Source organism: Saccopteryx bilineata, chromosome 11, assembly GCF_036850765.1.
Source record: "Saccopteryx bilineata isolate mSacBil1 chromosome 11, mSacBil1_pri_phased_curated, whole genome shotgun sequence".
Classification (NCBI taxonomy): domain Eukaryota; kingdom Metazoa; phylum Chordata; class Mammalia; order Chiroptera; family Emballonuridae; genus Saccopteryx; species Saccopteryx bilineata.
Window position 1 is genome coordinate 17727701 of NC_089500.1, and position 26606 is coordinate 17754306.

The window sequence follows — 26606 nt, forward strand, 5'->3', positions numbered from 1 at the left end:
CATGAAGGTTATCTTCTGGTGGTGAGAAAGGGGAACAACAAGTAGAAGGTAATAAAACCATGGAGAAAAATAAGAACAAAAGTAAAGGATGCTGGCGGCAGGATAGCCCTCCGAAGAGAAGTGTCATTTGTCAGAGACATAGTGAAGTTAGAGGGTGATCTGTGTAGGCAAGGAACAGTCTAGGCCAGGCATGGACAACATACGGCCTGCAGGCTGGTGATGAGTTTATGCTGCCCGCGATTAAATTTTTAATATTCTCTGCACGACGCACTGTGGAAATGAAATTAAGTGGTACTTTTAAATCGTTATACATAAACTACGATATCTAACCATTGTACAACAATGAAAGTTAAAATCTCATCTACTCGGAATCAGAAGCATCTTTGATTATTGGAAATCGAGATATTTAAGAAGATGGTGACATGCGGAAAAGAATTCCGTGTGTGACTAATCTAGGGTTAACTTCCAATAATTGGTCGAATGAATTCGTGATACTTCTTTATTTTTAAAAAAAGAATCCATTATAAAGATTTACAACTTTTGTACTCATCTGTGCAATTTTTATAAGCAATTGAATAATGGAAAATATGGAAATTTAAAAACACTTGCCAAGGAATATTTAGTAATCTTCAGCTCAACTTATATTTGTGAACAAACTTTTTCTTTAATGAATCTCAATAAAAGTACAAGAGCAAGATTGAATGATTTACATTTGGAGGCTGTGTTAAGAATAGTTACTACAAGTATAGAGCCTGATATTAAAAAAATTATAGGCGATGCAAAGCGCCTCAACAGTCACATTAGCTTTTTTGTTAATTTTTTGTACTAAATTACTTATATTTATTCATAAACAAATTACATAATAAAATTTTGTTTACTTAAACAAATTGTTTTTGTATTTAACATTTTGAAATTTTGATATTTTGTCCGGCCCGTGAAAAAAGTTTTCTTTCTAATATGGCCCAGGGGGCAAAAACTGTTGGCCACGCCTGATCTAGGCAGACTGAAGGGCAAGTGCAAAAGTGTTGAGGGAGGAGAAATCTTTGTATATTTAGGAAACCCAAGGAAGTGACAGAAACTGGAGAGGAGGGAGCAAATAGGGGAATAGTAAGAATAGTAGGTGAAGAAGCTAAAAGGAGACAAGGGACCAGCTCAGGAAGAATCTGTGTGCTGTATCTGAGTAAGAGAGGGAGAATTAGTGCAGGGTTTTGAAGAGGAAGAATGACACCACCTAATATACGTTTTAAAAAATTACTTCAGCTGCTATGCTGAGAATAGACTTGGGAAGCTATTGAACAGTTCACATAAAACTTAACAGTAGTCAAAGGGCAAAAGAAATGGTATGATTCAGTATACATTTTGTTTTCATTTATTTATTCAATTTTTATTTTTATTATGAAAAAATTAAGCAACATAAAATTAAAAGATAATAGGATGAACCACTTTATTCCCATCACTCAGATCAAAATAACCAGGCTTTTAGTATCATGTTGCAGCAAATATCAGATACCATATCATTTTATGGGTTCAGGATATATATTATATATTTAGACAGTACTCCCAAGACTTGTTGGTGGATTTGATATAGGGTGTGAGAAAGAGAGAGATTAAGGATTTCATTGAGGATTCTGGCCTGATTTATAAAAAATACGTCAGTATCACTGAGATGGAGGAACCTCTAGAATGATAAAATATTTGATGGAGGAGCTAGGGTTGAAGGAAAACAGTATTTTGTTTTGTTTATCAGTTCTAGATGCTTGTGGACAAAGTTGAAAAAAATCAAGTAGGAATTTGGATGCATGATTCAGGAAAAAGGGTCAGGACCAGAGATATAAATTTGGAAGATGTTAGCAAATTGACAGAACCTGTCCCAAACGGGATGAAAGACTTCTCCAGATCCCGAGTCCTAGGATAATCCCATGTTCACAGGTGAGGGAGGCTGGGAATAAAAAGTAAAAGAGCCTACAAATGAGTGGCCAGAGCGATTTGGGGTAGGACAGGAGAGTGTGTATAATGGAAACCAGGGAAGAATGAGTTTCCTGAGCAGGAAAGTAATCAAATGTGACATAATCTGCTGACTAGTAGAGTAACATGAGGACCAGAAATTGACTCTTGGGATAAGCAACACAGAAGTCACTGATGACCCTTGACAACAAGAGTTACAGTGAAATACTAGGGACAGAATAACAATTGAAATATGAGTTAAGTCATTGGAATGAGGTTAGGCAACTCAAGAAATGTTGCCATAAAAGGAAACAGAGAATGGAGTTACAGAGGAGGGAGAAATAGGATGGAGGGAGAATCCATTGAGATGGAAAATACAATTGCACGCTGGTATGCTGATGGACATGATCAACCAGAGTGAGAAAAATTGATGATGAGGGGAAAGAATAGCTGACACTTTGTTCTTTGTTTGTGAGAAAACAGGGGATCGACTGAATGAGTGGAGGCTTAGTCTTAGGAGCCTCAGCAGTTCTTTCATAGAAATTTGAGAAAAGACAGATATGCTTAAAGACACACTCGAGTTGATATATTTTCCAGGAACCTAGAAGCAATGTCAACTAAGAATGAGGAAAAGGGGGAAGGTATTGGAGATTTGAGAAGAGAGGAAAAGGCATGAAATATCATTAGGAGTATGGGTGAGACAGGCTGACTGGTACATGTAATATAATCTCTGACAGCATGAAGGGCAACTGTAGATGAATCATTATGGATTTAAAGACTAGTCAGCACAGTTATATATTTTATTCTAGTTATATTTATCCACAAGAGTAAAAGTAAAGAATAGGTAGAAAATTACATTTACTTGAGTTGGTCTTTGCAAAGAAATATAAAATGAGAGTAGTGAGCAAAAACAGTGGTATATGTTTACAATGATCGGTCATAGAACTTCAGCTGTTTAGCTTCTTTTGTTTTGTTTTTTACTTGGTCAACAGAATAGAAGACACTAACATTAACAAAAAAAAAAAGGAAAGTATATTTAAGGAGGAACAGTCAGTATGATATTTTTGGCAAGCTGAATTTAACGTGCCTCCAGGAAATTCTTATAGATACATGAAGACAACCAGACAAGAATTATTACCTTCAATTTTCACAACTGTATACACTGAGACTAGAAGAATGTATTAGACTTATTAAAAGGTCACAGAGTTAAATCACTGAGTTAAATAGTTGCAGAGATAAGACCAAAACAAATGCCTACTTCTTCATGGAAATGAATCTCAGGGCACACAGGCTATCTAAGTATGTATATTTCTTTCCTTTCATATTAAAGTCAGGTCAAACAAAAAAAAAAGGAAACTTTAAGAAGGATATACTTGAACATTGATGTGAATTAGGAAAAAAAGTATTTGAGACACAGCATGAGAGAAGTTGAACTATTCTATCCGATTATCATACTGTAGCATTTTTAAATACGTCTCTGGCTACTCAACCATTACTGTCCCTTTCAAATCCTGAGGGGTTCCTAAAGATGATCATGTGCTTAAAGCACTCACAAATTTGAGTGACTACAGCCTCATTTATTCCAGCTTCTCCCCACGTGCTGTCTATTGGCACTTCAGTAGGCACTGCAGGACCTGTGACAGCCACCTCTCCGTTCTTCTCCAGAAGAATGAACGATGCTAGCCAGGGCTGAGCTCAGCCCTGGGAACACTGGGGCCCACCAGGCCACTTGCCATTTCTCTCTGCCCCCCTCTCCCTTTCTTTCTCCCTCTCCTTCTCTACTTCCCCATGCCACCCCCCAACACCCCTACTTATTCCATATATGTAGATGCACTAAACAAGTTGCATTTCTTTTGGCTGTTAATACTTTACAAAAAGTGAATGTAATCCTTATCTAAAGATGAAAGAAGAAGCTGCCACATCCCAGAACCCCCAGCGTACTAGTGGGTATCCTGTTAAACTGGTTCTATATCAGAGGAGGTTTAATACAGATGAAAAGATGTGGAACTCGGAACTCGGCCAAGTCAACAAACACTTGATCAAGACTTCAGTCACCCTATAAGAATCCTAGCCAGAGTGGTTCTTTCATGCCACGTCTATCAATATACGGCAGAATTCTGTTCTCTGTTTATCACATTGACGATCAAGAAAGAAAGAAAGGGAAAAAAAGCACCCTGGTATATATTCACATGCTTGATTCTTTTCAAGGAAGTTTTCTATGAATGATTTGATTTCATAAACAATTCTGTTTTATACAACCACACAGGCAAAGGAGACATAAAATCCCCATTTAGTAATGAGTGAAGGATACCAAGTAGATGCCACATGGTCCTTGCCCAAGACCTTGTGCCACTAGCTCCCCACAGTTCACATCTGAAGAGACAGAGGATTAGGCTGAATTTAACTGGGAGCACCTACCTGTTGTCCCCTTCTCTGGAAAAAAAGACTGTGTAGGTTTGAATGTTCCCTTTTGCTTCTGCAGGTGGGCGCCAGCTGAGACGAATAAACCGACTGGAAACCAAGACGGGGACCACATCTCTGGGAGCAGAAGGGAGGACATTGGAGCTCGGGATAGCTAAGGAGAAAGCAGAGGAGGCTGTCAGAGGTGTTGGTGCCACAGGTGGGCAAAGGGCAGGGAGCAAAGCAGCCCCATCAGCAAACATAGAATGGCACATTCACATAGATGCTAAATGAATGAAGTAAAACAAGGAAAAGCAAAGAAACAGCAAATAGAAGCAAAGGTATAATAGGATATTTTGGAGTTTATAAAAAAGTGGCTAATGAATAGCATAGATCAGTGTTTTTCAACCGCCAGCCAGTGGACTAACGCCAGTCCACCAGAAATTTCTTGCTGGTCCATGAGAGTGAATCATCCTGATGTTGTATGAAGATTATAGACTCAATGATCTTAGTTAAATTCCCATATGCTCAGGGTGATTTCTGCTTTAGTGGTCCCTGAAATAACTCTCCTAGTTTCACCAGTCCCTGAGTGTAAGTCGCACTGGCATAGATGATTCTACTGCATATTTTCCCAGTCTCTATTACTCAGGAGATCCACAACAATAGGAATAAATGTCCTATTTAGGCATGAACTGGGGAAACATAACCATGGACTTACATGTATTGATAAATGCCTCAGGAAACTGAGTAGTTATTACAAAATCTTATTGTACTCAGAGCCTGTTTACACTGTTTTCAATATAATTTGAAGGAGCTTTCTTATTCATTTTCTAAACCACAGAAAATTTAAAGAAGCAAATTAAAATTGATGGAAACTAACCAAAAGTAGAACCAGTTCTCATGGACTACCTGCTAGTGAAGCCAATGACAGAACCCAATTCTGGAAGACACCAAGATATGCAATTGTACCTTGTTTGTAGAGTATCATTATATTTCTAGCAAAATTGTTATTTACAGGAATAACTCAATCATCTGCCATCGCAAAACTGGCTTTACAAACATTTGGGGGGCATTTCTAAACGGTAACAGAAGTTTTCTTTAAATGTGTGTGCGTAAATGGTGGGATCCTGATAACATTATACGAAGTGAAATAAGTAAATCAGAAAAAAACAGGAACTGCATTATTCCATACGTAGGTGGGACATAAAAGTGAGACTAAGAGACATTGATAAGAGTGTGGTGGTTACGGGGAGAGGAGGGAGAGGGAGAGGGGTGGGGGAGGGGCACAAAGAAAACTAGATAGAAGGTGACGGAGGACAATCTGACTTTGGGTGATGGGTATGCAACATAATTGAATGACAAGATAACCTGGACATGTTATCTTTGAATATATGTCTCCTGATTTATTGATGTCACCCCATTAAAAAAATAAAATTATAAAAAAAAATGTGTGTGCGTGGATTCATAATTCATCTTTGCTAGATAGCTCTGTTTTCTTCTTAAGTATTCAAGTCCCCAAGTCTAGGGAACATGTATTTCATCTAGACAGATGATTTCTAGCCTCGAATCACAAGAATGCGTCTGCCTACATTTAATCTGCAAACTGGCTTTTGTAAGCCATTTTTTCCAGTTCTTATAAAAGGTGGTCTCCTTTCTTGCATTCACTCTCTCATTGGTCCAGCTGCTGCCAGCTAAACTCCTGTTAGCCAGAAAGTCCTTTTGGGGGGAGGGGACTATCCTATTTACCAGCGGTTCCAGTCACATTATCAATTTCTAATACATACCCGTTATACAAAGAAAGAGGTTTTAAAGGACTTCAGAAAGCTTTCAAAGTTATTTCTGGTTTTGTAGATTCTTAGACGATTTCTTTATAGATAAGAATTTCCCCTGGCTTCCTTGATCAGCACAGTATTTGAAATAAATGGAAGACTGTCAACAAGGTAGTGAACCTTTTGTGGGAGAGTGGTGAGGGGAGGGTGAAAGACTGATGCCTGGACATGTAACATTCCTCTCTAAAGTATAGGCAAGATCAAAGCTCCTGACTAAAACCTTTACTTGCCTACACCGCAGGCAGCTCAAACTAGCACACTGAAATGAATTTGTCCTCTCCCCCATCCCCACTGCCTGTTTCTCCTCCAGAGCTACATTATTTGGTTGTGTCTATACTGTTCTCTCAACTCGACAGCCCGGAAACCCCAACTGTGTCCCCTATTTCTGACTCTCTCTCACTAACCCCTTCTAGGGTTCTCCCTGCTGGGTAGACGGGAAATCAGCTTGACTTTATCTCCATGGTCACACATATTCATGTTATCATTCTCTCACCAGAAACATCACACTCTCTTCCAGCTCCTCTGCTTTCCCTTCCACTCAGCCTGTCCCGTCCGGAGTGTTCTCTGTAGAGGATCCAGGAGAAGCTTGTAAAAAGACCCCTCTGGTTATATCACTGCTCTTGACTAACCTCCAGGTCTACCCTTCACCTGGGGGAACCACCACACTTCTCAATCTGCCTGCTGGCCTGGCTCCTATTAGTCACTTTTCTTGGTTTGGCTTCCTCCGCAAAGAGGGGTGTAAGAAAAGGATTTATGTGCAAATGCATTGATTGGAACGTGATCCCAGGAAACACCAGTAGGGAATCAGAAAGTGAGACAGCAGGGAGTCTAGGCTACAAACCATGAACGATCTGGCTTTTGTCACGGAGGGAAAGTGAAGGGCAACGCGCTGAGTCAGTGCAGCAGGAGCCCCTGCGTGCTCCATCCGGGGGAAGCAAGTACCATGGTCCTCTGTTCATGGAGGGTGATTCCAAGGGTGCTAAGCTTCCTTTGTAACAGGTCAGCATGTTCCTGTTACCCCAAAGTACCACCTTTGGGCAGAGGCTAGCAGGTGTTCACAGGAAGCAGCACTCATTGGCCCTACTCATTCAGCAGCTATTCCCAGAGCACCTGTCCCGTGTCAGCCCTCTCAGACACAGAGGAGAGTGGCGGACAGCAGACAGGGCCACTGTCCTCTGCAGTTCCCACAGAGGCACGTGGCACTCTAGCAGACTCTGCACCTGAGCCACGAGCATTCCCAGAGGCCAGGACACGGGCCACCCCACTCCGAGGGGCCCATCTCTTCACTGACCTCCCACCTTCCTCCTGACATCGGTGCTTTCCTTTGGCAAGACTGAAGCAAAGTAATTGCCAAATATGTGTCTAACAGACACGAGTTAATATCTGTAATATAAAAGGAGTGTCTGAAGATCAACAAAATAAAGAAGGATCTTTTTTTAAAAGAGGGTTCAACCTGACAAAAGAAATGTGCATTAAAACAAAGTCTAAAAATGCTTTTCTGAATAAAGCCTATTAAAAAATCCATCAGGGTAGCAAGACATTAGAGAATGTTGGTCATGGAGCTGCTTCCCGTCTGCCCTCAGCTGCGCTTGTAAGAGCACAGCCCTTTCAGAAGCCCGTTCGGCAACATTATCAAAGTGAAATCTACTCAGAGCATTTGACCAAACATTCCTATGTGTACAAGTTAAAAAAAATAACAAATATCTGCTAAGCAATGCACCAGTGTAAAATCATAACACATTTTCTGAAAACGTAACATGTATACATTTTGTCAGTTTCAAGAAAATGGGATTTTTACTGGACTTTCTTTTCTTTCTTTCTTTTTTTTACAAAAGATTTTTTTTTTTTTAAACACAAAAGGTGATCCATGATGACACTGAAAAATCTTTGGAGAATTTTCAAAAAGTTAGAAAATAAATTGTAAGAGAACAGGAGTGAAATTTTCAAGTCCCTTTCTGCCCAAAGCACCTCATTTATAGAGGGTATCACTTTTAACGTGAGCTGGGTTGTCCACCCCTCGGGGGCTGCCCCAGAGAGCAAGGGGCTCCTCACACTGAAGTTCTTCCCTCCAGGCTCTGGAGTGTCTCTCACAGGCTGGTCTGCAACCACATAGCCCAGATAAAGCTCAATAGAATTAATCACGGACTCTTTACTTCAATTTAAACAATCATTCTATGAAAAGGACGGGACACATTTTTAACAAAGGAATGGCTTCTCACTTTATATAGGGAAATTAATTTTGTTCTTACTAATCCTCCCTGCTTTCTCTCAACAGTAACTTGTCTTCACAGAAGGTCTCAATAAGGAACCAATCAGGACTTCTTTTCTTTGCTCTTGGAGGCCTAATCTCCAGTCTGGCCCTAATCTGTCTGGCCCATTACTGTTGCCATGGTTACAGCTTCTTTATCTGTTGTCATGGAGAAGAAGAGGCAAATTTGCCAGACTATAACAGTCTTTTCATTTTTTTAAGAACTTCTATTTAAAACATTGTATTATAGCAAAATCCAGAAAAGTAGGTGATTTCTGAAAAAAATATAAATGCAAATAATAGATAAGTTTTGAAACTAAAAACTAACACAACATTTTAATGGTGCCATTGCAATAGTTTTGTTAACAATTACATTATTGGGTTAATTTTCTATAAAGCCACATTCTCTCCAGATACTAGAGACATTTTCTTTTTCTGTCAGATTTTTGCTGTACAGTGTTTCTGGACATTAATTTTCCTCTGTGTTTTTTTTAACAGTGCCCAGCCTACTCTCCTATGAGGCATATAAAGGATGATAAAATGTATTTGTAAAATCACAAAAATATTTAATTTGCATTAAACATCAAACACCCAATAGATGTATTTTTACCCTGTCATTCTCTGTCTTAACTAAAATACTATAAATGTAGCCACCAGATCAACTAGATGCTTTATTTGCTGTATCTCCTTATTATCTTGAAGGTTTAATTAAAATAAAATATAAATTAATTAAAATAAAATATAAACATCAGTGAAATAATAGGAACATCTAATTGTCCTAGGAGCAAACATCTGTTTATTTTCCTTTGGGGATGTTTTTCTTGTTGGTGTTCCCTTGTCATCAAACTCTAGCTTTTAATGTAGTAGAGATGCAGATATAATTAAAACTATAGTTAAAGTTTTTATAATTTAAAAAGTAATTTTACTACCTTACCAAAAATAAGCTTGGCTGTATTGGGTTGAAAAATAACAAATGATAATATCTCTTTATAAAGATTTATGTTATGTTCAAAATTCAAAGAATCATGGCTTTTGAGCTGGAGTATTAAGGACCTTAGTAAAAGTAAAAAAATTTTTCATTTTTAATTTTTAAAAAATAGTGATTTGAAACTATACTTCTTTTAAAATCAATATGAGATAGATGTCAATAAACTTCAATATCTCATTGAATCATAATCTTAAATAATCTATTGAATTAGTATCTAACAAGCTCATAATGTTATGCTTGAACAATTATTTATTTATTTATTTATTTTTCTTTTTCCAGGTGAGAGGAGGGGAGGTAGACTCCCACATGCACCCTGACCAGATTCACCTGGCAACTTCCACCTAAGGCCGATGCTCTGCCCATCTGGGACCCTGCTTTCAACAGAGCTATTTTTATTGCCTGAGGCAGAGGCTCCACAGAGTTATCCTCATTGCCCAGGGCCAATGCACTCCAACTAATTGAGTCATGGCTGCAGGAGGACAAGTAGGGGAAGGGGTGGAGAAGCAAATGGTTGCTTCTGTGTGCCCTGACCAGGAATCAAACCTGAGATATCTATACGCTGGGCTGATGCCCTACCACTGAGCCAACAGACTAGGGTTGAATTATTTATTTTTAAACCATGTATTTTGCCCTGAGAGAATAGAGAACTAAATTGTTAGACAATTGTAAATTTTGAGACAGTCTATTACTTATAAACGAGTTTCATTCTAAATTTTTGGTAGAGTAGTTGTTTAGAAACCCACTTTTTCACTAAGCTATTTCTATTTTGTTACTAGAAACCTATTTAATGTATCATTTTCTAAATCATCATAATACTCATGCTATGAAATTGAATTAAACGGGTATAAATTTTCTTTGGTAAAATAAATTTATGTATTCAATTATGAATCCATTCAATATTTGTGGAGGGGTTATTACATGCAAGGCACTGTGAGACAGTCTATTTTAATCCGTTTCCAAATTCTGAGGAAAGAGCTAGCTTTTATAATTCTTCCTGCCCCTGCGTTGCCTCAAGGACCTATGTCCTCCCACCTCCAACATTGCTCCTCCATTCCAGCTCTGCTTCCCCAGCTGTCTTGAGCTGGGTAGCCTGAGAAAAATCCCATTGAAGGTCTCTGGAGGTGGTGAGCTGGGCTTGAGGAGCTCCAAAGGCTTTCGTTGCAGACCTGTTTCCTTGCTCCTGTTCAGCTCTCCACACTGAACTCGCTGAGTCCCATGAAGACCTCACACATTCACCTCAGTTACACCAACTGCAGCAACCTGAGCTGGAGCTCCAACCACACTGCTGCCCTCGCCTTCAGATCTCAGTTTAGCTGTCACCTTCCTGATCCCCACTTGGCTCAGGCCCCTCCATTCTCCCTCCATTCCAGGCTTTCACAGGACCAAGGTAAGTGTCCCCTCAGGATACTTACTGTCTTGCACTGCAATATTCTAGTCACTTTGGGGTACCCTGTACCAAATTATCATATTTCCTCATGAATAAGACACACCTTAATTTTGGGGCCTCAAATTTGAAAATATATGTATTACCTAAAGTTATTGAACTCAAGTTTTATTCATCATAAAATTCATACAACTTCTCATCACTGTCAAACCTCCCATCCATTAGCTTGTCCTCATCTGTGTCTGATGACGAATCAGGTCTCAACAATGAGCGCAAAACAAGGGCAAAAGAGCGGAAAATGCAAAGAAAAAAATGTATAACTACTGTATAAGATGCACCCAGTTTTTAGACCCTAAATTTTTCAGAAAAGGGTGTGTCTCATACATGGGGATATACGGTATACGCTCTGTAAAAGGAGGAACCAAGTCTAATCCGTTGACTACTCTCACTCCCAAACCTAGCACACTGTATTTAGTCACATCCCAGGCAGCCAATGCATTCTTGCAGTGTTAGCAAGATGAAAGCCTTCGCAAGTTTGTGAATTATAATGATTAGATGTGGACTAGAAAATTCCCTGTCAGTACTCTCTGAAATGGGTATTTGAGAATATGTATGGGGAAGGGCCTGAGCTATTATTGCAAGCTGGTTGTGCTAATAATTAATACTCTGCTAATAAATTACATGTAAATTTCAAATCTAAACTCAGAGGAAAGTTCCAAGGAGGAGTGTAGGTATGGGGTGTGAATATTTCATTTTTGATCAAATGAAGAAGGGAAAATGTCCTGGAAATCCAACCATGCACTGACTAAACAATGTCGAAGCTGTGTTTAGATGGGAATAGTTCCTGAGAGAAATGATGCTTTTATTGAGAAAATTTTAAAAAAAGAAAGCCAGAAATGCTGGTGTGGGTTGAGCTGAGTGTACAAGGAAAAGCTGGTCAAAGTTGTATGCTAAGAAATGTTACCCATGGCCATACACAGGCATAAGATAAAAAACCCATTCTGGGCAATATTATCATATCAGCAGAGGCATCTATTTCCTTCAGATTATGAAGTCTTTTCAAAAGACACAATGAAAAAAAATTTGGTAAACTGGTCAATCAACATGTGTGTGTATGTGTATGTAGAAATGCTTTTATATTCAAATCTGTACATTGTATGTATATGATAGCATACATTGTATACCTTTAATGATTTCTTTATTTTCTTTTTCTTTACCTTGGAAAGTACCTCTTAAAGAGCTTATCCAAGATGAAACAAGAACCATAGGCAGCCTGGGGAAGTGTCTAGTCCCTCATTTATGTAAATAGATGGATTTGACTAAAAAACAGCAATTAAATAGAGGGGATGTTGGATGTTGGATACCTTTTCTGACACTTTGTGACTAAGTGACTTGGAGAGTTATTTAGCTTCTCTGAGCCTACTTTCTCCATTAAAAATTGATCTACAATATTTCACATGCAGGGTTAAGGGATGATGAGAAATGGATTTTAAGGGATTCAAACAGTAACTAGCATATGATTTATATTCAATAAGTGGTTATTATTTTTTGTCTATCTATAGATCCAGAGAGCAGAGTCTGTCTTTGCAGGATCAGTGAGTGTCATGATGCCTGCTGGAAACCCAGAAGACCTACTGGAAAGGCTTTGGGGAGAATCTGGGCACAAAGGTGCCTTCTTTAAGCTTGGTCCTTGTTTCCTTTATCAGGTGGTAGAGAAAATGTCGCCCTTTGTTTGCCCTTTTCATCATCCCACATGCCTGCTTCTATAAGAATTTACTTCATTTCAGGTCTCTTTCTTTTCTCTGTATTTTCTTCCTAACCATTGTACCCTTTCCAACTGTCATTATTCCAAGGCTTTGTGAGGCCACCTTTTATCACCTCTCCCATCAATGTCTCTTCTTGGCGTCTTTCAGCAACTGCAGGATGACTATGCTTCTACCAAAACCCTAGGCCCCTTTGTTCCCATCATTTCCCTTGAGTTTATGTCTTTGAATTCCTAGTCATTGTTTATATGTTCTCCATGCCCAGGGACCCCAAATGTGCCATTTCAATCATGCCCCTGTCACCAGAGCTTCCTCTAGGGAGAGAGACTGACAAGCAGTGACATCTCTCCTCCCACCTGTCATGTGCCTTTATCATCGCTCACCTCACCCCAGCCATATGGTGCTCTGTCCCGGGATGCCATGCAACCCTCTTCCGTGGCTGTGCGGAACATCCAAAGAGCACATGCATGACTGATACAGATCAGCATGGCAGGCTTGAAGTAGCAGTGCATCTCCGTGTAATTTTCTTTGGTAGTAAGACACTAACAAAGCAAAACAGCTGACAAGCTGTGTTGCTATAAAAAGTAATAGAATCAGTGCTGCAAAGTCTAATTTTTTTTTTGTTGTTAAGTAACTGAATTTCTCAAAAAGGAACTCAAAGGTAAGTTGAAGATAATATAAACTAAAGGTGTAAGCTACTCTCTTTAATAATGTAGATTCTCTTTAGAACCACTTATATAGTCTGGGGATCCCTAGTGGAAAAAAAAGTTCTAATTACATTTGATGGCTCAGTGAGTTCTACTAGTCGCAAATTTCCAACTCTGTCCATGGGATTTAAAATAAAATGTGAATTCATGTATTTAAGGGTACAGTATGTGTAGCTGTGGGAATGCTTATTGCCAGGGTACGCCAGTTTCAGTGTTTTGAGATGTCTCTGAGAACCAGGGTTTCTGAATGACAAGTTGGCCAAACACTGTTTCTGACACACAGGAGGACAGCTAGGTGTGTGAGGAGCCACCTCCGGCCAGGCTTACATCAGAAGGACACGGAACTTTATTAAGCATCATGTGCAACACCCTTGGCTCTAAACCTTAGATAGTTATCCTTGAATTTTACAGCCACCAAGACAGATTAAGGGAAACAAAATAAAAAGGATATAAGAGGATATAAAACTAAGATAAATTATTACTTGTTCCAATTATATATCTTTGTATATGTTTACACAAGCAGAGGTTAATATCAATGCTGAAAGCCACTGCCCAGCAACAGGGGGCATAGACTGTGTATGAAGGATGCTTCCTTAGATCCCTGTTTTATTTTAAGTTTGTCCTTCTAGGCCTATATACACTGGGGAGAAAGTGAGAGAGAAGGAGAGAGGGGAAGAGAAACAAAGAGAGAGAGAGAGAGAGAGAGAGCCCAATTCTATTCTTTATGGGAAGTAAAATGATGAACATGAAGAACTTGAAACCACAGCTGAGAGTAATCAGTCATGTAAGCTCATCTTTTTTCTGTTTTTGATGTACTGCAGTAAAGAAAATGAGAGTAAAGCTGTAAACCATAAAAGAGGCTTATTGGCCTGAACCTAGGACTCATACTTCAAAGCCATTAAGCAGACAAACAGAATAATTAACAGAGATGATCGATTGGGTAATAAAGACATTATATAATCATAAACTGGCTGGGCCTCAAATGCCAGTATTCTGCTTGGTCACTCTAAATAGAACAATATTAATTCCTACAGAAAGGATAGGGTTTTTTTTCTTTTTAAATCTTGTTTACTTTTTTAAAAATTATTATTTGTGTTGATTTAACTGATGACCCTTATCAATTTGAATTACACTTGGTAAATGTATAGAATAATTCAAAATATAACATACAGCATGTATAATTCTGAAACATAGAATACAGGTGTTCACCTACCATAATAAATGAATCTATTTTAAGTTTGACTCCTGGTCACCCTTTTAGCTAAAGCAAAAGTATGTTTTTACACTATGTATATGCACATCCAGATCAAAAAAGGGGTCTGATGGATGGTATATTTTTATGGGAGGCAATTATGAGATGAGCTATATCCTCTCTCATTTAGTAGCTGGGCAAAAACCTTTTAGGGTGCAGATAGGTTAATCTCTAAGCTCTCTACTGCTCAAGTTCTATTATGTTAGGAAGTAACAATATCTTTCATTTCTGTCTCCTTTCCTCTTTTTTCTATTTGTTTCTTTTTCTCCTTTTCCTCCAAAACTGATTCATCCAAATTTGGGACAGAATTTAAAACCGAATGGCAACTTCACTAACCAGTTCAGGGGGCATAGCTGGCTTGAAAGATAATATGACACTGAAAAGTTTGGAATTAGGAGGATAAAACACTAGAATTCTATGTAAGACTCATTCCTGATTGATTATATAACCTTATTATAATGCTTACTATTTCTATATTTCCCCCAAATATTATATGAACATTTCTCTCCTTCTACATGATCACAAAGACACACAAGATAGCAGATGATAACCATAAAGTGCTTTGAGTTCAGTTACAGACAGGATCTAAAAAATATAGAGGAAAACAAATGGTATCAGCCTCTGCCTTTACCATCTTCATAAACATCAGCATTTTCTATTTTAAGCAAAAACATGGATTGCCCTTTCATAGGAAGCTCCAATATTGTTAGGATGAAAATCCATACTAAAAAAAATATCTAATAATCTCCACCAAACAACAGGCAGCTCTGACAGCAGTTGAAAGGTCACGGGCTTCTTGCATTCAAGACAAGATCTGTCACTTACTCTCTGTGCAATACCTGATGAGATGCTTAGAATTTCTCTGCACTATTATTGCGAAGAGGGTCAGAGCCAAACAGTAGTCTAGAATAGAGTGCATAGACACAGATCTTGAAGAAAGAGAGGAAGAAAGAAAGAAAGGAAGAAAGAAAGAGAGAGAGAGAGAGAAAGGAAGGAAGGAAGAAAGGAAGGGAGGGAGGGAGGGAGGAAGGGAGGGAGGGAGGGAGGGAGGGAGGGAGGGAGGAAGAACCTGAAAACTGCTCAAGAAAAACAAAGGGAAATATTATATATTATGCAGTTCTGAGACTATGACAAAAAACAAAGTCCACAGAGAAACATATCAAAAATATGACTGCATTTAAGTCTGAATTTCTGAATGGAAAACTATGAAAAATGAGATCAAAATAAAAAATAACAAAGTAAAACAATATTCTTAATAATACCGCAAAGGATTAACTTTCTTAATATTCAAATAGATGTCACAAATCAATTAAATTAACTGAAGAAAAGAGACAAAGGCAGTGTTATGAAATATGGGAAAAGAGTTTCAGTATATGCAACATCTTTTTTGATATATTTGAAAATTCTTATTGTTATCTTCTCTCCAGAGTGGTTATTAATTTCACCAAAAATTATTTTATTATAATGATGTTGACTTAAAAATACAAAGTACTGTGACCTTTACTTTCAAGAATGCAGGGGAAAAAATTTTTTTTAACCTTCAAATGAAAAGGAAGCCAACATTTTCACACCTTTGGTTATGTAAAGCGAAGAGTAAATAATGTTCTATATTCACAAGTAAATATTTTGACAAGAAAAAAAATTATCTGTAAAGGGTTCAGAGTTTCATGCCACACATACTGAAACACTTTTAAATTACTAATATGTAGTTCGGGATTCTGAAGCTACTTTGTAATATGCATTGAGATATGGTTATGAAAGTTAACTAACTCTGGCCTCTAGTTTTTCCCAGCTAGAGTTGTGTCTGCAAAGAGATTACAGTACAATATTCAACTAAATTCACTTTAGGATGACTAGAAAGTAAAACAAACAAAACACCAAGATGAATTAGACATGGACATTTTCTGCTTTCTGTGTCACCCAGCTATGTCATAATCCAAACCTGTAAATGACCTCTTCCAGGCTCTAATTCTCTTGGGTCCAGATGAGGAACAGGTAAGATGAGCACTGGAAAGGTTTTATTGTCAACCTGTGCTCCCAATGGGGGAGGTCCTCCCACACAGGCAGCAGCGCACGACCATATTGTGCCCTACAACTATCTAGACATGTATTAAAGAATTAAAAGAGAATGTGATAGAATCAGGGCAGGTCTTAGAGAGTTATTGAGAAGTCAGGAGGCACAAAGTAGGCTAGAATTAGTACCTTGCTTCCTAAGAAAAGAATTTGGAGAGGATAAACAGTAATTTCATTGTAAAACCCTGGCAGATGTTAGCTACTTAACCAAGTAGTGTAGGCTATCATTCCCAGTGATTTCATGTGGCTATCACATATCCCTGACACTGTGTGGCAGGAAGGGAAGTAGAGTACTTGACCTCCATGGTATTCTTTCCCCAAACCCATAATTCTGATCTAAAGTATAAAGAAAGCTTTATATAAACACAGATTGGAAGACAGTCTATATGATAATTGGCCAATACTCTTCAAGACAGTCAAGATCAAGAAAAACAAGGAAAGACAGAAATTGTCCCAGAAGAAGATCAGTAAAACATGACAACTAAATCTCAGGTAGTCCACTGCATTGGAGCCTGAGACAGGAAAATAATATTAACGTAAAACTGGCGAAATCCAAATAATGTTTAGAGTCTGGTTCACAGTAATGTACCAATGTTGGTTTCTTAGTTTTGACAAACACACCATGGTAATGGGAGATATTAACTATATAGGAAACTGGTATACTGGAGATCTGTAATATCTTTACAGCTTTGCTGTAAATCCAAAATTACTCCAAAATAAAAAGAAATCATTTATTTACAAAAGGGGGGAAGAACCTGTAGCTTGCTCTAATTATAGTTTATAGGTCAACCCTATTGCTTTTAGCTCTGGTGTTCTTTAAAGAGCTGAGTCACAGCAAGTGATAGGGGATGCTTATCTATTAGTAGTGCACCATTTTATTCTGAGTGAAGAATCAGAAAAAAAAAAAAAAGAAACAGTATCATGTTTTAGGATTCTTGGTCATAACTAACATCTATCAGCTAGTGTGAAAAGATTAATCGTGGAGGGTTAAAAAGGGTCACGCACCACCCTGACTTCCGAACACAGGCCTGAGAGAGAAAGCAGTCAGACCGCAACCATCCATCTGGGAAGTGCCATCCATCTGGAGCATTTATGATTCATGCTAATGCTTTTGTATCACCTGCTGCCAGTCTAGCTGTGTGTTCACTCTGTATTTCATCATGAGGAGTAATGCATTGGATTCCAACTAGATTCTTGTTTCATTCCATTTTTCAACTTTCATAGCAACTACTAGCTAGTAAAATTAAAGGTGACAATATGGACAGTTTTGCTGAGGCTGGCATGATGGATTTCCAGAAATCATGGGCCTGGATAATCACCAAGGTTGTCTGTAGCATGAGGAGAGTCCCAGGTAAGCAGTTGGACATGGTTTTACAACACATGAACATGCCTTGGGTGACTTGGTATTATTCTAGATGCCTCCCTGAGAGAGACCAGAAATGCCATCAAAGATGGTAAAGAAAAAAGAGAGAGAGAGAGAGAGAGAAATAATCATAACCAGGCCAATAAAATTTAAAAATTATGAACGGAAAGCTTCACTATTTGTAAATGCCTAATTCTGGAGAGGAGGAAACAGAGCAGACCAAGCAGCTGAGGGAAGGCTAGAAGAACACAGGGTAAAATTTACTGAAGCAACTATTTACATCCCAGTGACTCAGAGAAAAGGATTAAATAACCAGAAGAATCCATAAAATCTAGGCAGTTAAAATAGTGCTCCTGCAAACTGACAGAGCACAGATCATGCCAGTTCAGGTAAGAATGTCACAGATCAATAAAAATCTAGGAAGAACTTCCACATAAGTGTATGCACCCTCTATATGTGGCAACGATTCCAGCAAACCTATACAGCCATCTTGAAAATGACTTCAGCTTCTTTATCCTCCAAGATTATTTCTCTTTTCTATTAGCACTATGATAAATGATTTTGAATTTCACATCAGACTTGCTTTTATCTACCTTTTGCTTCATGTATATTGGCTCAGAAACATGCCTACTTTTTGTTTTATGTTTTGTTTTTCCTTTTTTCTTTTTAAGGATATCTACCTATGCCTACTTGTCTTTTTTTACTTTATCATGTCCTGTATTAAAATCATTTCACTATTTTTATCCCATTAAAAACAGAAAATATAAGTCACTGGGCACTTTCATCATAATTTGTCTCCATAATAACCCAATCTAGAGGAAGTAATACTTATTAACTCAATAATCAATGAGACTGGCAGGTGTTTTCCTAATGGAGGCTTCACCAGGGACCACGCTGTATATGCGTTTGACTCACCCGTACAATACCAATTGCAGAATTTTGGATATGTGTTAAAAATCTCATAAGTTATCTTAATGACTTATTAGGGAGCTTCCTGTGCTGTTTTCACTCTGAATTCATTATCTGCTATGAAATATATTTATAACTGAAGCTAAAAGAACCACTTCTAAATTCTGAGTAGATTCTTGGGCTGTAGTATACTGGGATTTGTTGAATAAGTCAGTGGTTACATTTTATATCTGTCTTGGTTTTACACACTTTGATAAAATTCCTTTCTCAGGCCTTGACTTTACAGTCTTAGAGCATAAACCCAACCCCCTCCATCAACACACATGGATATTTCTTCCTCCTTCTATTTAGCACATATTGTTCTTTACATGAAAATCCATGTGCCCCTCTTGATTATATTAGTTTCCCTTCTTGAATACGTATATCTACCTCTGCCTCCTTTTTATTTTTATTTTATTTTATTTCTTTATTATTATTTTTTTGTATTTTTCTGAAGTTGGAAACCGGGAGGCAGTTAGACAGACTCTGCATGCATCCGGCCAGGACCCACCCGGCATGCCCACCAGGGGGTGATGCTCTGCCCATCTGGAGCGTCACTCTGTTGCAACCAGAGCCATTCTAGCACCTGAGGCAGAGGCCACAGAGCCATCCTCAGCACCCGGGCCAACTTTGCTCCAATGGAGCCTTGGCTTCAGGAGGGGAAGAGAGAGGCAGAGAGGAAGGAGAGGGGGAGGGGTGGAGAAGCAGATGGGCGCTTCTCCTGTGTGCCCTGGCCGGGAATCAAACCCGGGACTCCTGCACTCTAGGCTGACACTCTACCACTGAGCCAACCGGCCAGGGCCTCTGCCTCCTTTTTAAAGGAGACAGAGAATGGCCCACAGTTTTTAAAATATAAAAATACCATTACTATTCCCGGCCAGGGCACACAGGAGAAGCGCCCATTTGCTTCTCCACCCCTCCGCCGCGCCTTCCTCTCTGTCTCTCTCTTCCCCTCCCGCAGCCAAGGCTCCACTGGAGCAAAGATAGCCCAGGCGCTGGGGATGGCTCTGTGGCCTCTGCCTCAGGCGCTAGAGTGGCTCTGGTCGCAACATGGCGACACCCAGGATGGGCAGAGCATCGCCCCCTGGTGGGCAGAGCGTCGCCCCTGGTGGGCGTGCCGGGTGGATCCCGGTTGGGCGCATGCGGGAGTCTGACTGTCTCTCCCTGTTTCCAGCTTCAGAAAAATGAAAAAAAAAAAAAAAATACCATTACTTTCCATAATGATAAGGAAATAAAAACTTGTCTACTAAGTCCTTTATATTCACCTCAGCATGTTTCTGATCTCTTTAAATTTAGCTATATCAGGGGTATATTTAAAACAAAGGCACAGGCAACAGTCTCCCCACTCCATTCCTAATTCTGATTCTCAGAGTCCTCTAATAAAAATGCCACCCATATGGAAAAGTCATGCTAAAATATGGCAAGATCATTTCTGTGAAAGAATTCATTTTCAGCTCTACCAAATTAATTCTGGGTTGAGACTGAGCCATGAAGATAAAAGTTTGTTTAATTTAGACTTTAGCATATGTTTTTCTAATATAAATTTTAAAACTGAGTAAATCTGTTTCACCCAGATTGGCATAATGTTATATACAGAAAGCTTTTTTGAACAATCTGAAAGGAATAAAAAGGCATAAAACCTTTTATTCATCTGCATTATGGTCTATCTTCGGGGACTAAATGCTACCTCAAAACAAGGTGCATATTTAACTCATGGACTTATCCATTCATTTATCTATTCATCTGATCATTTATTCATTCAAAGTACTTTGCTAAGCACCTCCCATGCAGCAGGCACTGTTCTAGAAGATGAGAAAGCAGTAAATAAGAGAACCCTCTGCCTTCTTGGAGCTCACATTCTTTATTTGTCTCTTTCCCGGTGACCGATTCAATATGTTAAAGAGATAGAAGTTCTAGTGATCAAAGGAGGTGGCGACTGGCAGTTACTTGATGTGTTTTTGACCTGGAGGAAAGAAACAAGTCACATCTGAGAAAGAAAGGCAGCATAAGGCAGTAGTTAAATATAGATTCCAGAGCCAGACTGCTTCTGCCAAATACTAGGTAAATGTTCCCATGCAAGTAGTTTACCACCTTGGGCCTCTGTTTTCTCACCTATCCTCTGTGGGTAATAGGCTGCTATTCCCTACTCCCTAAGACTGTCTTGATGGTCAATTGAGTAAACATTTTTATAAAACACATATGAGAATGCTTGAATCATAAGAAGCACACCATAAGCTTCTGTTACATAAAGGAGATGTCCAAAAGAAAAAAACAACCATAGCTAGGAATTAAATCATGAGATGGTGCCCTCAATTCCTATTTCAACAGTACACTGCTTTAGACAAATACTTTAATCTTCCTTTGTTCTTATTTCCCAACTTTCCATTTTTTTATAAAATTTTAACTGTTGATTGTGTTGTGTGGCCATCACCCGAAGTCAAATCATTTTCCATCACTGTATATTTTCCCCTGGTTACTCCCCTCACACTGGTAACCAATATTTCCTAATTTTAAAGACAAATATAAAAACAAAAATTCCCACTGGTTCTTTCACTTGGGTAGAGTGAACCCAAATGACTTCCTGATCCCAGAAGAAAGTTGGGTAACTATTATGTTAAGTGAAATAAGCCAGGCAGAAAAAGAAGATATCATATGACCTCACTCATTTGAGGAATCCAATGAACAATGTGAACTGAGGAACAGAATTGAGACAGAGGAGGGATCAAAGGGACCAGAGGAAAAGAGGACAGAGGGAAAGGGGATGAGAGGATGGGATAAAGCTAAAGGGAAGGGGAGAGGGTGCTATGGGGAGGGAGGCAAAGGAGATGTTGAGGGGAACACGGGGGTGGGGGGTATGCATTCGGGTGACACTAGAATCTATGTAAACACAATAAATTAAAATCAATAAAAAGTTGCATAAATAAAAATAAATGTAAAATTTAGAAATTAGAAAGGCACTCTGTTGCATTTTGTCCCCTGAGAGGCTGGCCTCAGGGGAGTAGTGTAGGCTTAAAAAGACACAGACTCTGGCCAGCAGTGGTTTATTCTGATAAGAAATTGTATCATTACTGGTTTTTGAATGATCCCTATGTGTCAGGTATTGTGCAAATTAGTCCATGCACATTTAGTGAGTTCTACTGTAATTTCACATCATGAGAGGCTTTGGGTAGTTCAGTAATGCTTTCAAGGTCACTAATAAATAGTCAGAAAATATCCACAAGCCTAAGGTGTTGGCTGCAATGATACCATAAAGGATGCACAAGCACAGAGAACATTGTAAACAACCTCTACTGACACAATCTATGGCTGCCTTCTTGGTATTAGATAATGAATATCACGTGCTGAGTGTTGTGTACTTGTCATGAAAGGAATATGTTAGATAGAGAGAAGGGGCCTAAAATGATTAAAAATCATATTTCTCAAGTTGAAATTATTGATGCTTTTGCAGTATTTAGGAGTTTGTCAGAGTTGCAGTTATATTTTGTTGTAAGCCCACACACATATCGTTAGTGTCATCTTTAAAATATTCACCAATTCAACGACAGGACTATAAATTCTTTTCTGTCTAGAAGGTGTAGAGCCACCTGTTATTTTGAAAACCTAACCAACATGTATTTAGTACATGATAAAATTAGAAAAGCCACTACTGTATGAATCACAGATGCTAATTTGCTGGCAAAAATATGGAATGATATATTGTACAATCCTGGAAATTATGTCAGAAATCAGTCTGGAGTAATTCATTAACACCTTTTCTTCAGAAAGAAAGGAGGAAGCTGACATCTGTAACCAATATTATGATCTACGTTATATTATGCTTTTGATTTTATGAACAGTAGGTAACCAGAAGATAATTAAATAGCTAATTGTTAAACTACTCAGTTTTGTTTTATTTAGTCACTATTCAAGAATGAGGATTTATTTTGCAAATTACAGGCCTTATTGACTGATGAGGAGGAAGGAAATTGACAACTTCAGAGAGATACATTAACTCTTTCATGGCCAGATGCAGTCTGTACAGATATGCCTGATTTGACACACAAGAGCTATGGTCCAAGGATTTTGTCTATAAACCAAAACAATATAAATTAAATCAAGTTTTAAAATTACTAAAAATCCTGTTATTTAAAATCAGATCATACATTGCTGAAATTGTTTTAAAATATCTGTTTATAAGTTTACTTTAAAATATACTTATATATTTAAATACATTATTAAAGAATCATTCATTTTAGGAGCCTTCTATCAAATAACTATGAATATACATACGTAAGGAAATCCAAGTGACCTAAGGGAAATGTACTTCCCCTGAGTGTAGTGGGACTTCTAGTCAACAGAAAGTGGCAAAGTTGATGGGACAAGCACTCTTTTACACTACATGGCAAAGGTAATGAAGTATTCGTTCTCATGATCAGGTAAGTTTATAAAGCTTGTCTTAGCAGACTGACAGGACAACCTCTGCTGGCCTTGGAGACGTGTGCTGCCATGTTCTAAACCACCGATGGAATGGGCCAGATGGCAGGGAACTATGGGTGGCCTCTATGATCCAAAGGTGGCCATTGGATAATGGCTAATAAAAAAGGGAGACCATATTCCAATATCCACAGGCACAAAAATTCTGCCAACAGCCTAGGAGCTTAGAGAGGTCATTCCCCGGTCAAGGGTCTGATAATACCTCAACTCTGACCAACACCTGGCTTGTAACCTGGCAAGATCCTGAAGCAGAGGACTCGCCAAAGCTAAGTTTGGATTGCAGACTCAAGGAAACTGCAAGATAATAAATCTATATCATGTAAGTTGCTAAGTCTGTGGTAACCTGTTATGCAGTAATAAAAAGCTAATACAACAGCCTGTCATGTAGGTCAATATGAGAAACTTTCAAAAGATCAGTACTGCTCTCGTCTTTCTGCAAAAGTAGAAATTATTAAGCCCGGAGGAGGAAATCTTCATTGTCTTCAGAATAGCCCTTTGTATCCTGAACATTCAACATATACCATGATTAGTATCAATTCAATCCCTCGTTAAGAGTATACTGGAGCAATACGAAGTTTTTGTTTATATGCACAAATGATTTAATACTCTTAGAGACAAGGTAAATCTATGGTAACTTTCCATATAGTGTTTAACTGATGAGGTATAGATCTCATTTTTTAAAAACATCTTTGCTGAGGTATTATTTCTGTTCAATGACCTGTATTCCTTTAAAATACATAACTTGATGAGTTCTGACCGAAAAAGCCACAAAATTACCACCAGTATCAAGAAATGAATCTTATCCATCAACCCCAAAAGTTTCCTCTGCCCCTTTGCAGGAATCTATTGTGCTACCTCCTGTTAAACCTGTGATCTGCTTTCTGTCACTCCAGATTCAATTTGCATTTTTAAGAATTTTATATGTGAACTTCTACGTACATTCTTCTTATGTCTGGCTTATTTTACTCAGTATAATGGGTATCCTCTGAATTTTTTCATCATGTTGTGAGACTGAAAATGCAGTACACTTAAAATTCAATATCTCCGAAATCTCTCTTTTGGCATAATGACTACAACTTACAGCATGACAATGACAAATCCCATCTCTCCTCACACAAACACATTCATGTATGTATTATAGGGAGTTGACTCCTTATAGGTTTATGATATTCATCACTCCTGTGCTTATGTATATCTTAGAACCATAGAGATTTCAATTTCTATTTGCCTCAAAAGGAACAAATCACAGATCATGTTTATAAGGGGAAAAATCCATTGAAAATATGGTCATACTGACTTCTTACGTGGCCCTCAGCAATTAACTAACATCACATACTAGAGAAATCAGTAAGAAAATGCACATGCATAGCCTCTCTATTTCATCAAATGAGACTGCTCTCTCTGCCTTTGTCTTAGCATCAAGCCAGCCTGAACGGCAGAGCTTGGGTAACACCTGTCATAATCAATTAGTCAAGCAGAAATATGGTGTAAAGACATGCCTCAAAGATTGAGAACAATTCAAGCACCCTCAAGTGTTCCCTCAGGAAATGAAAGTCTGTTGTTCCAGTCAGCTATCTTTGCATTGATGAATACTATTTTCTCACCGTAGTTATGTAAACCAAAATGAAAAGAAAAAAAACATAAAGAAATGCAAAAGACTTGGAAACATTTGGGGAGTAAAGAAAACCACAAAATCTTGCCCAGCCAAAAGCAGTTCTCAGCCCTAGGTGGAAGTATGTCCAATTGTAACCGCAACAGAAGAGAATGAATTCATTAAGAAATGCTAGTGAGTCTCACAAAAAAATAATTCCTACAATCCTAGAGAATTTTACCCAGATTTGGAAAGAGCAATATAAGAGGAAAGAGCGATATAATAATAAAATACATTATTATTTTTTCTTCATAAAATAAACATGATTTTAAAGCAGATATTCTAGCCCTATGATCCTTAATCCACAAACCTGAATGAAAATATATTGTTATGATGAATCCTGACCTCACAAGTTCTTATTTCATCTCTCCCCAACCCCCATTTTATGAGTGTAAGATTGCCAGATTATACCATCTTTGGAAGAAGCCTCCCCCAAATACCCCCCTACCACTGAATTTCAACTCTAGGAACTGAAACAATGCGTTACTTTTTGCTTCCGTGATCTGAGTACGCCAAGAAGCAGAGTTTTAGGGAACATGCCTGGTGAACAGACACAAACATGTCTTCAATGATCAAGAACAAATGAATGAGAGTTTCTAAAATTATGGTTCCCTGGTGTTGTTTTTCTTATGAGACCCAACCACGAAACCACAAACAACCTAATACAATGCCCCAGAGGGACTCTGAGGGGCTACAACTGTGAAGAGAATGGTGTGAAAGAGGCAGAATAAGCTGTCAGGGAGTGGGAAACAGGATCTCCAGTTCTGTCTCTGATGTTTTCAAACATCACCTGAGTCCACGGATGGGGAATGTCCTTCTGCTTTTGCAAGCCCCATGGCTAGTTTCTCAATCTAGCCATGGATTGAGAAACTGGGTTTGTTATAGCTTTCCTTTGATATCTTTAAGTAAATACACAAAGTATGTAAATCAGTATAAGAAAATAACACTCCAAAAAATGTCAAAAATTAGTTTCTTTTAACTACAGTCTTCCCACTCCAGAGTCAAATTCTGAACTAAGAGATAAACCATTCATTGGGTCCTTGGGTTCTGACCTCCCAATAGGCTAAATAAAATCCAGATTTGTGTATAAAAAACTGTGTCACTCAACATAGCTTTGTAGGTCTCTGTATCTGCAATGACCTGCAAATAAATTTTGTGCATATTGAAGAACAGTATGATACTCTAGTAATGCAATACTCTTAAAAAGCACATATATACATACATATATATATATATTAGTTATGTGTTTGTATATTCTGATTGAGAAACTAATTCATAAGCATATGGGGTTCAAACCCATCTTCATACTTAGCATATAAATGGTGCTTCATTATTATTCAGCTAAATCATGCTTAGATTATATAAAACTATAATTAAAGTAGAAAAGTCATCACTAAATGACTATAATTAAATGTAGTCCTGCTTTATTGAGACTGACTATCCATAAAGATATTTAATATATCTTTGCCTCGTTAACACATATGCTGTTTTATCAAAACTGAAATACAGCAAAGTGTCATTCACTATAGATACATCTTTAAAACGCAGGCACTCTAAGGAGAGAAGAGCCTACCTTGTCTTAT

At 38.2% G+C, this 26606-nt stretch overlaps 1 protein-coding gene and 1 non-coding gene across 2 annotated transcripts in view; both read right to left on the bottom strand.

The window, feature by feature from the left end:
- The window catches only part of DCC (DCC netrin 1 receptor), a 1159181-nt gene that overhangs the window by 338299 nt on the left and 794276 nt on the right, over nucleotides 1–26606 (bottom strand). The window contains exon 8 of the mRNA XM_066246236.1: nucleotides 4363–4519. Coding sequence (XP_066102333.1) covers nucleotides 4363–4519 — 157 coding nt within the window. The remainder of the gene's footprint in view (nucleotides 1–4362; nucleotides 4520–26606) is intronic.
- Nucleotides 19626–19701, bottom strand: TRNAS-AGA (transfer RNA serine (anticodon AGA)). The gene has a single exon. It is a non-coding gene; the product is annotated as a tRNA-Ser (tRNA).